The sequence below is a fragment of the Benincasa hispida genome, chromosome 7, assembly GCF_027475165.1.
Source record: "Benincasa hispida cultivar pf3 chromosome 7, pf3_genome.v1.1, whole genome shotgun sequence".
In the NCBI taxonomy this organism is placed as follows: Eukaryota; Viridiplantae; Streptophyta; class Magnoliopsida; order Cucurbitales; family Cucurbitaceae; genus Benincasa; species Benincasa hispida.
Window position 1 is genome coordinate 10,515,894 of NC_143484.1, and position 13,502 is coordinate 10,529,395.

Below are 13,502 nucleotides of genomic sequence, written 5' to 3' on the forward strand. Positions count from 1 at the left end.
ATATATATATATATTATATATATGTATTTGTGTGGTGGAGAATTAAAAAGAAAAGAAATATAGAATTTTCAAACACCCTACTTTCTCACTTTCTCTCTGGTTTAGACGAACTTCGGCTATTGCATTGTCGACGTCCACATCCTTTCCTCCGTCAAGTTGCAACCGCGCCGCTCCGACCTTCACGTTGTCGGATCTTCTTGTTGTTGATTCTCCTCTCTTCCAGTCGTTGTCCTCTGTTGAACGTCGTCGTGAGGTTTGTAGTTTTGGGATAAGATCTAAATTATTTTCATGGTTTTGTTAAGGATCTTGAAGATCCAATAAATAATGTGTTTAATTATCATTTCAATCGTGATTTTGGAGGTTGAATTTGAAAGTTTGAAGGAGTTTAAAAGGTCGTTAGCGTGCTATCAAGCAAAGTTAAGGTGATTTTAGCATTAATTTTTGTAAGATTTGGGCTTTGTGACTTGTTCATGTCGAATGTAATTTATACGAATTAAGTTATTAAGTTTTGTTGTTGATTTTGGTGTGATTAAATGCTTAGGTGTGAACCTAGAGGTTAAATTTTATTTTGGCTTATGTACTAGGATTTAATTCAAAGATTGTGGAGATTAGAAGGGCTTAGATGCTCAAATAATTGGTTCGATTAAGGATTCAAGAATTTCACAAAGATACAATTTCTTTTTGGTTCAACCTAATATCAAAGTAAGTAATCTTACCACTGGAACTACCCACGGGCCAGACACTAGATATATGCCAGCATGATAGATGAATATTATGATAGAACGATAACATGATAAATGGATAGTATAGTATGACCGATATATGTTCTTATATGAGAATCTGAAAGATTTATTTGTGCACGTAGAGACTTGCATGCTAGTAAGAGGTGATACTTGATTCACTGAGGGTGTATTTGATATGAGGATATAGAGGCATATATGCATGCTGTATAGCCATGATGTTGAGGTGTATATATATGTTATAAAACCATATTGTAATAATTGTGATGTTGAGATTGTGATAGCATCTTTACTGATTAGTTAGATGCCCACTAGGCATTGTGTTTCCTTTGGGATTCACCCGATTGTGTTTCCTTCTGGATTCATCAGATATTGTGTTTCCTTCGGGATTCACCAGATTATGTTTCCTTCGGGATTCACAAGGTTGTGTTTCCTTCGGGATTCATCAAATATTGTGTTTCCTTGGGGATTCACCAGATATTGTGTTTCCGTCGATATTCACCAGATATTGTGTTTCCTTCGAGATTCACCAGATATTGTGTTTCCTTCGGGATTCACCAGATATTGTGTTTCCTTCGAGATTCACTAGATATTGTGTTTCCTTCGGGATTCACCAGATTGTGTTTCCTTCGGGATTCACCAGATATTGTGTTTCCTTCGGGATTCACCAGATTGTGTTTCCTTCGGGATTCACCAGATATTGTGTTTCCTTCCGGATTCACCAGATATTGTGTTTCCTTCCGGATTCACCAGATATTGTGTTTCCTTCCGGATTCACCAGAGGTAGTGGGCATACTTAACTAAGTAGGATAAAACCAGTTTTGCATGTATGTATGTGTCCCATGAGGACGAGTAGTTTTTATGTTCCACCAGAGGTAGGCATCTAGAGGACATAGATGCCTAGCCCGACTCTAGTAGTGGGGTTATTTACTGAGTATTTTATACTCACCCTTTCTCATGTTTATGTTTTAGGTAAGGGCAAGGACGCACTGGCGAATGACAAGAGGAATCCTTGAACGAGCCACTGAGGACCAGTTTTATGCTTCCGCTCATGATACTTAGATTTCTTTCCATGTTTTTCAACTTTCAATTTGATGTTTGAAACATACTATTAAGATTTGTTTCGGACCTATTTATTATCATTTATGATTTATGGGTACTCTATCGCCTATTTTTAATATCTAAATTTAATGAAGGTCTTTTGAGTTCAACTTATTTATCTAGCATTTATTCACTATAAAAGGCTGTTGTTTTAAGTTCCATGCATTCATGTATTTATTATCGACTTAACTTGAGTCTTAGAGGTTCGGGTCGTTACAGATCATCTGGTTGAAGTTACCTCAGCTAAAACCATTCAAGAGAATAGGATAGCTAGAAACGCATTAAGTCAGACCGCACAGTAGCTTTAGAGATAAAAATGAAGGAGTAATGTAACATGCAACGGAAGAAATCAGAATCAATAAGTACTTTAACTAAACTTAATTTGAGTTTTAAACATGCTACTCGAGTAAAGTTCATAAGAGGGTTTGTACAGTGCAGTACCTTTGTACAATTCTCCACGAATTCAGCTAGATGTCTCCTAATCCGAGTTTGAAACTTCAAGTAGACCACCACCAAGGTCTTCTTTACTAAACTCAAGAAGGAATGTGTGATGGAAACACTTACATTGAGCTTAATTTTGGATGAACTTAGGTGGGCTGTCAAGGGTTTACAAAGGTGCGGACTTTCTCCTTAAAATTTCAGAGCTCTCTCTCAAATCTCAGCATGCAAGTTCAATATAAAGGCTCAATCCATGCAAGGAGAAAGATTGCATGTAGGATAGCTCATACTAGCAGTTATCATTGAAGAGGTGAGTGGAATCCGGTGATATATTACACAATTTGAGTTTTAGTGGATTTTTCCCAAAAAACTGTTGTAAAAATCCACTAACTCATTTAGGATTTCAAAAATATTTTCTTTTAAATAAAACTATTTTATTTAAATAATTTAGTTTTATAAAATTAATTCAAAATAATTAATTTAAATAAAATTTAATTTAATTTTTAATAAAACCTTTTAATTAAATTAAATTATTATTAATTAGTATCTTAATATTAAATTAATAAAATACCAATTTGACTAATATGTGTCAATTTCATATTATTAATATTTAAATAATAATTTAAATATTAATTGATTCTCCCATTTTGTTCAGTTTTCAATAATATTAAACGTTTCAATTATATTAAATATAATTAATTGAAATCCTAAAAAACTGAATTTCAATGTTTCAAATTCACAACCCTAATGGACCGACGGATTGTGAACATACTAAATTTATTAATCCAATTTATGAGCTAGTAGATGGACCTAATGAACCTAGAAATCATGAGCTCCAACGATTTGTAATTAATTGGTTAAACTCTTTAACACCGAATTAATCAATATTTGTTAACTATCAAGGCATACCACTATAGCTTCATAGTTGCACTTTCTTCACTATAGATATATGTCTATCCATTTTAACCATAATCAGTAAGTCGATCCTTCATAGGTCGTTCATATTTGACCTACAGATTATGTCTATCATAAGGTACCTTATTGACCTACAGATTAGAAGCTCCAATGATATAAGATGAATTAATTAAACTCTTTAATTAATTTAATCAATTTTCATTAACTAACAGTCACTTCACTAAAGACCAATAATTGCACTCTTTATACTATAGATTTATTTCTATGTCCACGAATATAACCAATCAATAGGGAGTCGATCCTTCACAAATTGCTTATAACTATAGCTGGGTCAAAATACCGTTTTACACCTGCAGTTACATCTGACTCCTTAAATACCACTGATGCCTCTAATGAACAAACAGTTTGTAGTCCAACTATAAACTAACATCTCTTGGGCCAATGAGAGGTTAAGGATTCAATGTTCAAGACTTGAAATCAGCTATTAAAGGAGCAATTTATCTACTTTCCCTAAGGTTGGAAAAGAAGTGAATTCCATCTTGTGTAGTTATGTTCCCAGCTTCTTACTCAGACAAGTCCTCAAAATGCTAGGCTTATTGAGTCGGCTAACAGAGCCAATCTCACCCATAAAATCAAAGAATTACCCTCATACACAAGAGTTCAAAACTCACTCAGGATTAAGGTAAAGTCACCTATGGTAATCCTAGTAAAATATGTTGGGGTTGATGCCCTAAATCTCTAGGGTCATATAGTTTGTAATTGTAATGTACAAGCGATTTAATTATTTCATAAAATATGAGATGTTTTATTTGACATTTAGTAGCAGTAAACCCACAAACCAATAAACTAACATCCAAGGTTATTATATGTTGCTTAAAAATGTAAGTAGAGACATACAAGTGGATCGTGTTTAAGTGATAACTTAAATGGTCAATGTAGAGACATGTGAGGTGGGTGTTCTATACAAAGGAGTTTGTATAAGACCAGACCACAAAATGACTAGTCTCATTATATAACACTGTTCATAATAGAAACTTACATTTCACCAGGATGACTATAGGGGACATGACCTGACTCCTGAGTGAGTTGTGAACTCTTGCCTATAAAGGCGATCCTTCAATTTGTATGGGTGAGAGTGGCCAAATCGCCGACTTAATAAGCCTACCATTTTGGGTATTCATCTGATTGGGGAGCTAGGAAGATAACTATGGAGGAACTCTTATCAAAGAGGACCTATAAGCGGAAGCAAGATCATTCCAAATTCATTGTGACAAAAATACAAGCATTTACAAACGTACATACAAGTTATGCATCACATAATAAATTACGGGATGCTTTCAACAAATAAATACAAAAGAACTAGAGACTCATCTTTGAAGAACTTTTCTTCTCTTTATCTCTCGCTCTCGTCAAAATCAGCCTCTCTCGCTATCACTGCAACGCCAAGCCAATCGTCTACCAACTCTCGCCATCGCTCACCACCGAACGATCTTCTACACGAACAAGCAGCAAGGAGGATACCATCACTCAGTGACCTTGGTATTCTCGGATTGAGAATCTAGGAGGTGTTGGCTCTATTAGATTTGGTAGAGGGAAGAAGGAAACATGATCGTATTCAACAACCAAGCAGTGGAAGAGGTTTTATGTCTATCGTATAGACGGGTGCTTGATCGTTTAGAAAAAGGTGCACGATCGTTTAGGTAATCAGGTCTGATCGTTTAGAGAATATCGCTCTCGCACGCGATCGTTTAGTAAAAACTATATGATCGTTTAGGTCGACTGCGTGTGTACACGATTGTTTAGGAAAAATCGAGCTATCGTGTAGGCTCTTGTTAGCTATACGATGGGCAGTGTACAATTATGAAGCGATGATCCAATCCAATTGCAAAATGAAAACTATTTTTATTTTATCCTTCTGTTATGAAAATTGAATGTAACCTCCCGCTTTCACATACGGTTATGGAGAAAACCATGAACAATTATCTCATAATTGTTTAATTATAAATAAATATAATAACTAACTTATCATATTTTATTTATAACCTATAGTTTTAATATCACATTATATGCAAAATTTAAACCATAGTCCTTTTCTCCTCCACTAGATATAAATCATATTTATATCCTTTTCCTCTAATTAATGTATCTCATGAAGGATCTCATACTGAGAGTTCCATGAGCACGTTCAGATCGCTCCGATCTCACCGTGACCGAAATGTAACAATATACATTCATCACATACAATTATGTAAGTAAATCTAATTATCAGCATGTAACAAACAAAATCATAAGGGATAGAGTTCCATACCTGTTGAAGACTACCTTCACACTCTGGAACTCCAACGCAGCGGAAACCCTCCAAACAGATCTACGAACGCCTGATGGGAACGTCGACTGCAACAACACGATCAACACGAACACGAAAGCCGCAACGGGGATGACACCACCACTAATGAGCCCCAGGTATTCTTGGAGTGAAAACCCAAAGGGTGGACTTTGGTGAATTGGTAGAGGACGGAGGAAAAATGAGTCGTGTAGACGATAAGCAAGTGGGAGAGAAAACAATGCTATCGTATAGTAGAAGTGCTTATCACATAGAGGAGCTATGGTGCATTATTTTATGAGGTGAAATTATGGAATGAGATGCAGTGATGAAAATGCGTTAAGCAACAAGATTTCTCAATGGAATCCAAGTATAAACCCCATTGAGTTTCCTAGTAAGTCTAGGGTCGAATTTAGGGACTTGGGAAAAACAGTTTGCGGTGATAATTTTCAAGAAGACTTTGCGGTAACCAAATAATCAAATATTTGTTTGGATTGTTGTTTGCGGTAATAAAAATAAACAAATGCGGTGGAGTTTCGAAAAGAGTTAATAAAACGAAAGATGCGATGAGTATGCGGTGAACGGGTTGAGAAGGGTTCAGCTAACACTTCCTAGGATGCGTTCATGTTATACGACCATGCAACACACATACAATAGTAAACCATCTCTCGATGCAAATGCTATGGGTTCTAATGCTAGAACGCATGCGATATATGTGATGAGTCTATAGGACCTACACATAAGCCTCTATTCTTTTCCATGTGATGACAAAATGACACACATACAAATAAGGCGACCACATAATATCATAACCTATCTTTAGGGTGCATGCGATGTATGTTGGCAAACAGAGCTTATCTCTAAGTCCCTATCTCTTGTTTATGCAGTTCTAATCTTGCTCTCTCGAGTTTAGATTCTAACTTAGCTCTCTCAAGTCTCAGGTAATTTATTTAAACACTCTCTCGAGTAGCTCTAAAGGGGTGTTGGGCACAACATAAAACAAGATAATCGCATGCAATGAAGGTCCTAGGTCATGTTAGCTTAGTTCTTCTCAACCCATTCGATAAGTTTAGCTACTCATGTGTGCTTTCAAGAGAGTGAACAGATGTAGAATAAGAACTTCAATTGTATAAATATAAAGTTGAAATACAAAATAACAATGCAAGAAGAGAATAAAGAGCCTGGTAGCAATCTCTTGCTTCCCAGGCTTTTACACTGTTGTTTCTACTTTGTTCAAAAGATAATCTCGCTCTCGCGAGAGTCAGCCCGCTCTCTGCTTTCCACGCCTCCGGGTTCTCTCTCGAGTTGCCCTGAGCGATCTTCCGACGTCTCTTCCCTTCTCTCGCTCCGCATTCTTAAAAATAAAGGAAACTATGAACAAGGCTAAACTATGAACAAAAACTTGTTGAACTAGTTGAACCCATTTTCTGAAGGTTTCCTTCGGTATTTATAGAGCTTCGGGGTGAAAGGCGCCTTTTCTCTTATGATTGTACAGATGGGATGGCTTTAATTCTCTGACTGATGCGCCGAATATTTGTCACCGAAAAGCTAAGTGTACTTGTTATCGTTAGCGACTTGTCAACTTAATTCGGATTCGACCGTCATTATCTTTTTGTCCCATCGTGATTAAATATGCTTTTCACCCGGATGCGCCCACCAAGTTGTGCTGGCTCTATGCAGCAATCCTTCTTGAGCAGATGTTTGTGTGCACAAATCACTGCAAAGCCTTGCAATAATGCTACGCTCGACCATTGATTTCTTGTGATTGTGCTTTCCGCCTTGTATAAATGCATATTTTGCATAAAAATACAAAAATTAACTGTTTCTATGCGATGAACGCATGCGACCGCAATGTTATGAACTTAATGCTTTTTGGATGCAATCTAACATATTTTATCAACGCAAATCTTCATTGTTTAATAACTTAGAACTGTAATAACGTGCATTTCATCCCGTTATCAAGTTACACGATCGTGTTGCATGATTGTTTAGGAAATGTTGAACGGTCGTTTAGGAAAAGATTTACGATTGTTTAGTTAAATCGTTAGGTGGAAGATCGTTTAGGCAGAGAAGCAACTATCGTATAGGCTCTCGGGCGATCGTTTCACGAAATCTTTTGGGCGGAAGAATGAATATCGATTGCACGATCCAAAATGAAAACTTTTTTCATTTTTAACTCATCGGTTACCATAACTGATGCTGCCCACTACCCACGTCCGAACGTGGAAAAAAGGATTAATTATCATATAATTAATCAATCAATTAATTAATAAATATAATCATATTATATTTATATTCTATAATTTGATATCACATATCTACTATAGTCTTTCACTACAAGAATTTTGGGCTTTAATGTCGGTTGGAAAAAGTGAAATCGGGTGTATAATTTCGGTTTAAAAAAAAACGGATCTTTAATGTTGGTTTTGAACCGACATTAAAGATAGGCTACAATGTCGGTTTAAAACCGACATTAAAGATCCACCCTAAATTTTTTAAATAAAATATAAAAATGTGATATTAAAATCAAACAAACCTTAGCCTCTTTCATCTCTTTCCCTTCCTCTCCCCCTTCTCCATCGTCTCTCCCCTTTCTCCACCGTCCCTCCCCGTGGTGTAACGGTGACTTCTTTGCCTCCATTTTCTTCCCCTCCCCCTTGCAGCTGCCGATCACACTGCCCTCTTCTCAGTATTGTTCAGCACCGACTACACAGTGCAACCCACAAGTTGCGACGGTGATTGCTGGCAACGTATCTTTGCGCATTAGACCCATGCATTCTTGTGCGTTTCCTTGCTCCATGATCGACGATGGAGCTAGCCTGCGACATGAACACAAACTTCGAACAAGTTTCGTGGCACCGTTTCTTCTCAATCTGATACTCCAACGTGGGCAATAAGTTGTGCATCACGTTCTTGATAACTGGGTGTCTTACAACAACATTTTTTTACTTGGGTATACTACCCACACTCCGATTGGCTTCAAATCAGTTTACCCATAACATTTTCGGACACTAAACAACGAAGATTAGATCTTGATTCGGTAAGGATTATTTCTTTACTTTCCTTTTTGAAATAGATTTAAGTGTTCAAATGTTATTCTGAACTCTTGGAACTCATTTGTTGTCGTGTTAAGTAAATTTCTAAGTATTCGATTAATGTATAATAAGGGCGAACACATTTTGGACTAATTCGAACTTGATTAATGTGCCTTAGATCAGTCTTTGAACTCTTTGTTTCCTTCCGTTTCGTTTGCACACTCTTAAGGCCCACATCTTCCATTTTTAACTGGTACCAATACTATTCTCCTCTTCTTCCCTTTCTTCTTGTCTAATATTGATCACCTCACCCGTTTTCACTGTTAGTTATATTTTAGTTGATAGCATATTTTTTTCGAATATTGAGCACCGTGGGTTGATAGCATATCTTGTTTTTTTTATTTTCACTTTGTTTTCACTGTTAGTTATATTTTAGTTCTAATAATGCAACTTCAGCTTTGTGATTATATTGAAATTCTTTGTTTCTTACGAAAAGGGGGAAAAAGAAGAAAAAAGCAAACACTCAATACTGAAAATTTTATTACCATATTGAATTACTAGGTAAAGTTTGATTCATGGTGGGAAGGGGAACTTATTGAGTCTTATTGAGTCTTTTTCTAAAGTGTTAAATTAAAATATGTGTTGGGGTGCTTTGACTATCCTGTAGTTATGGTAGTCATAACTTAATTATTGTTTATGGTTTTCATTTATATTTATGTATTTGTTCAAATGAGTTTGATTGTTATTAGTCTTTTTTCTTAGTTTTGATAAGCTTATATGCTTAGGTTGATAAGTTTGTTTATGGCTTCCATTGAGTTGTTTATGTTTATAAGTTTTTTAGTTTATGTTTATAATTTTGCCAAACGAAATTAATCTTTAGATTTCCCCTTTCTTATTTGATAGATGATTATTAAGAGTTCTCCTTTCTTATGCTAACTACCTGCGTTTGCTGGTTTTTGAACTCACTTCTTTTTGTAGATTTTGTGGTTTATTGTGATATTTGTTTGGATTGATGGAATTTTGAATTTTGCTTAGTTTTTGTTTAAATCGACATTAAAGACCTGCTTAATTTATCCTCCAACTTTCTATTTTCCCTCCATTTTTTTCATTTCCCTCTTCACTCTCCCCCTATTTTCTTTTTCCTCTCATTCTCACACTTCCCTCTTACCCTACCTCTTGAGTTGTTTACCCATATATATATCGCAACACTCTCAAGTTCCTTCTGAGTTGGAATTTCTTCTTCTTCTTCTTCCCCTTTGCTCGTCTTTTCCGCTTCATTTCTCTGCTTCTGTAAATCTTGTTTTTCTTCTCTCAAAGTCTCACTGTAACGCATTTATCCCTCTGCATACTATTTTTCTATCTCACATTTGTCAATAAAGTCAGTTTTCCAATTGGGGTTTAGGAGTTTCCCTCCAGGTTTGCCCTTTCACCAAATTTCTTCTTCTCTCTCTCTCTCTCTTAATTTTGTTGTATCCATCTTTGTTCAATCTTTGTTCAATCTTTGTTCATAAGTTAAGGAAAAGTCAATCAAGTCTCTTCAATTTGAATGAAAGTTTGGCTCATTTCATATATGAAAAACAAGTGTTAAATTCTTGGGAAGAGTGAGCTCATTCTCTTGACTGAAATGCTCTCTGCATCTCCTAACTAGAATATGGTTTTGTTACTTGTACTAGTAGTATTTCAATTGACTCATTGTTCATCTGGACTAACCCGGACTCCCCTTAGCCTTGTAGTGAATCAGAGTAGGTTGAGAGTTGCAACATTGATACCTAATGTGCAAAGGAATGTAATGGCGTCGAATCAATCCTCTATAACATTATCCACACAGAATTCAGAGCCTGGCGGGACAAGGAGAGATATAAGTCTGGTAACAAATTTTGGAAGAGACTATTGTGAGATGGTTTTTGTTTGAGTATATTATGCTTCTCTTCTTTATTCGGATTTAGGGCTTTTACTCAACTTTTACATATAGGAAAATGACTGTAAAGCGGACATTCAAAGTTTTAAGGATGACCTGTCGAGAATTGAGGCTATGACGGTCCAAGAACTAAGAATGACATTGAGGTAATGACATTGAGGTAACAAGTGCATTCCAGTTCCATATGTGTAATAGTATAATAGATCTTTAGCTTACTTTCTTATTTATCATTTATGTTCACATTTTTCAGAAGCGTAGGTCTTCTGGCCAAAGGGCGTAAGCGTGAACTTGTAACTGCACTGCAATGCTTTATGGAGAATAAAACAGTTGGTACGCATTATCTGTCTACTACTTAACATGGCTAGAGATTGGATGTATTGACATGAAACAACAGTTGGTATCATTTATATTCATATAATCATATCTCCTCTTTTTGTTGTTGTTTTATTTATGAGGCTCAAGAAGAGAAGGGAAGGGGAAAATAGGACAAATATTTCTAGTCTAAATATTATGAATGGCTATGATGTATTGACATGAAACAACTGCTGAAATTTTATTAGTTGTGTCTATAGGAGATTGGATGGATATTACTGTCTAATAACTGTTTGGCAATGATCATTGGAGCTATTGGCTCTATTGAGAATTAATGTCTATGCCTTCAAAATTATGGAATGAAATATCTACCGGTTTTGTTTTCCAATCCATGTTGTACCGTCATTTTCTAAAAATTGATTGAAGAAATCATGAAACTTCTAGTCAAAACATTTTAGCATAGGATTTATTGTGAAATTCTATTAATCCAATCTTTGTAAGTTCCGTTCATTATTAATCTGAAAAGCGTTGTCAGAGTTCTGATATTAAAGGTTTAGGTGTCAATAGTTTGTTATGGATAAGCTCATTCTTATTATGAAATTGTATGGCAAGTTCTTCCAATTGATTTGTAACCTTTGGCCGAGTACTGATTTCAACACTATTAATGAAGTCATCTTATGTTGTTATTAGTTGCTTACTAAGGTAAGTCATCTTATGAGGTTTAAATTCTAATCTTCTTTTACGTATTGCTTGCTTGTTTTGATTTATTTTAAACGTTTTTTTTTAATATATACTGTTTGATTGTTTTTGGATCAATTTTTTGTTTGTTAACTCTGTAAAAGAATTGTAACTCATAAATTTCTCCTCCCTTCTTCTTCTTCTTCTTCTCCTTCTTCTTCTTCTTCTTCTTTTAATAATTTATTTCTTCGTCTTTTAGCATCCAAAAATTAGATCATTCATCAATAATGTCATATCTATTCCACTTGAGGATATTGAAGAACCTCTAAAAGGTTTCATTTGGGAATTTGATAAGGTGATTCTGAAACTGCTAAATTAGCCTCAAGCTTTTCTTCTTCAAGATCTTGAAAAAGAAGATTCTCTCATCTATTCATATCAACTCTTGAGATCTATCTGTTTTTCTTGAAAGAATATGTTTAAATTGGCTATTTCCTATTTTTTCTTCTTGTGTATGAGCTAAGAAAGAAAGATTACTACAATAATGTCATCTTTTGTTGTTTCTTCTTCAATATTTAAGACACCTTTGGAAGAGACATGGAAGGCATTATCATCGTTCACATGTCTCGCCACACGTGCCGCCAGGTTCGTTCTACCCTATACTTTTCATAATGTTGTTTGTGTGTTTTTTAGGTGTTTGGAAGGGGTGGGGAGGAGATGGATTTCTTGCAACAGTAAGGGATTCACATAAAAATTGTTCCTGGTAAGTGCATTTTTGAATGCTTGCAGTTTTAAGCACAATTTGTAAGTGTTTTCAAGTGACTCTAATGATATGGAAATTCCTATTTAAGAAATTATAGTGTGTTTATTTCTCTTTGGACAATATTGGATTAGAATGTAACACCCGTTTATGACTCATGGGTACTATTTATTTGTACATTAGATTTGATTCAAGGTGCTTGAGTTTGTGGGTTGCACTATGGTAGTTTGTGGGTTATTCATGCACTATGGTAGTTTTTGTGACAACTTTTGAGATTTGAAGTACATTGTGAGCTAAATTTGCTTATTGATGTATGTGTTCTTGAATATTAATTTTTTGGGAATTCTGATAGTTCTGTTGAGAACAAGTGGTAGTGAAATATTTTTGGGAGTGTGTTTCTTTGAACAGGTTCAAGGTAAATTTTTTGTTTTGTTGTGGTAGCATCGTTATGTTGTCGAAAATTTTGAAAAGGAAGATTCTTGAAAAAGGAGTAAAGATTTTGAAAAAGAAGATTCTCTCATTTATTCAACTATTGAGTTTTCTTGTTTTGCAGGTGCAACAAAGGAGTAAAGATTTGGTATCGCAACCTCTTTATGCTTTTTCTTGGGGAACTCTAGATCGAACACATTCACTACTAGAATTTTGCCTTGAATGTACCATTTATGCACATTCCCAATAAATACGGTTAGTTGAATATGAATTCTGGTCATATTTTCATTTTCAATCCTTTGTCTTAAACCTTTTTTGTTTGTGGTCCTTTCAACAACAGTGGTCAGACAAAGATGCCTATAACTAGACACTGCTGAAGCTGGAGGGGTCTGTTCAAGAAGAATTATGAAGGGATCCATACTTACCAAGTGGAGAGGGACAATAAACTCATAGTATTTGTAAAATCATAATGTTTGTATTACTTGTAATTTGTGTTTTCAAGGCCTGAATTATTGTACGACCTTTTAAATTATAATTTTATAGCAGAATTTGTGGATTAAATGTAATAGATTTACAATCCATACATGAATAATATGTCATAGCCACAATGTTCGATGATGATGTGTCATGTTATACTTTTTAACCAAAAAATGGATTCGACAACGAAAATTAAAGAAAACGGACATATTTCAGCTTCAATGTGGTTTAGAATTGAAAAAAAAAAAAAAAAAAACACAGGCATTAATGTCGTCTGGAAATTTCACGGGAGGTCTTTAAAGTCGTTGTAACCGACATTAAAGACCTTTAATGTCGGTTGAAAATTTCACTGAAGATCTTTAATGTCGGTTACAACCGA

At 35.1% G+C, this 13,502-nt stretch overlaps 1 protein-coding gene across 6 annotated transcripts; it reads left to right on the forward strand.

Moving 5' to 3' along the window:
• Nucleotides 1–8,445: 8,445 nt before the first annotated feature.
• On the forward strand, nt 8,446–13,264 carry LOC150034908 (uncharacterized). Of its 6 annotated transcripts, none has more exons than XM_090315336.1 (7): nt 8,446–8,557; nt 10,278–10,419; nt 10,525–10,616; nt 10,721–10,800; nt 12,151–12,220; nt 12,771–12,901; nt 12,987–13,264. In XM_090315336.1, the coding sequence occupies exons 2-6, from the start codon at nt 10,342–10,344 to the stop codon at nt 12,832–12,834; spliced, it is 384 nt and encodes a 127-aa protein (XP_090171462.1). In that variant the 5' UTR covers nt 8,446–8,557; nt 10,278–10,341; the 3' UTR covers nt 12,835–12,901; nt 12,987–13,264. The 6 variants fall into 6 exon arrangements, with proteins under 6 accessions (XP_090171462.1, XP_090171464.1, XP_090171465.1 ...); XM_090315338.1 differs by having other exon boundaries at nt 8,500–8,557; nt 10,286–10,419; XM_090315339.1 differs by lacking the exon at nt 8,446–8,557 and adding an exon at nt 9,777–9,968 and having other exon boundaries at nt 12,038–12,220.
• Nucleotides 13,265–13,502: the final 238 nt, after the last annotated feature.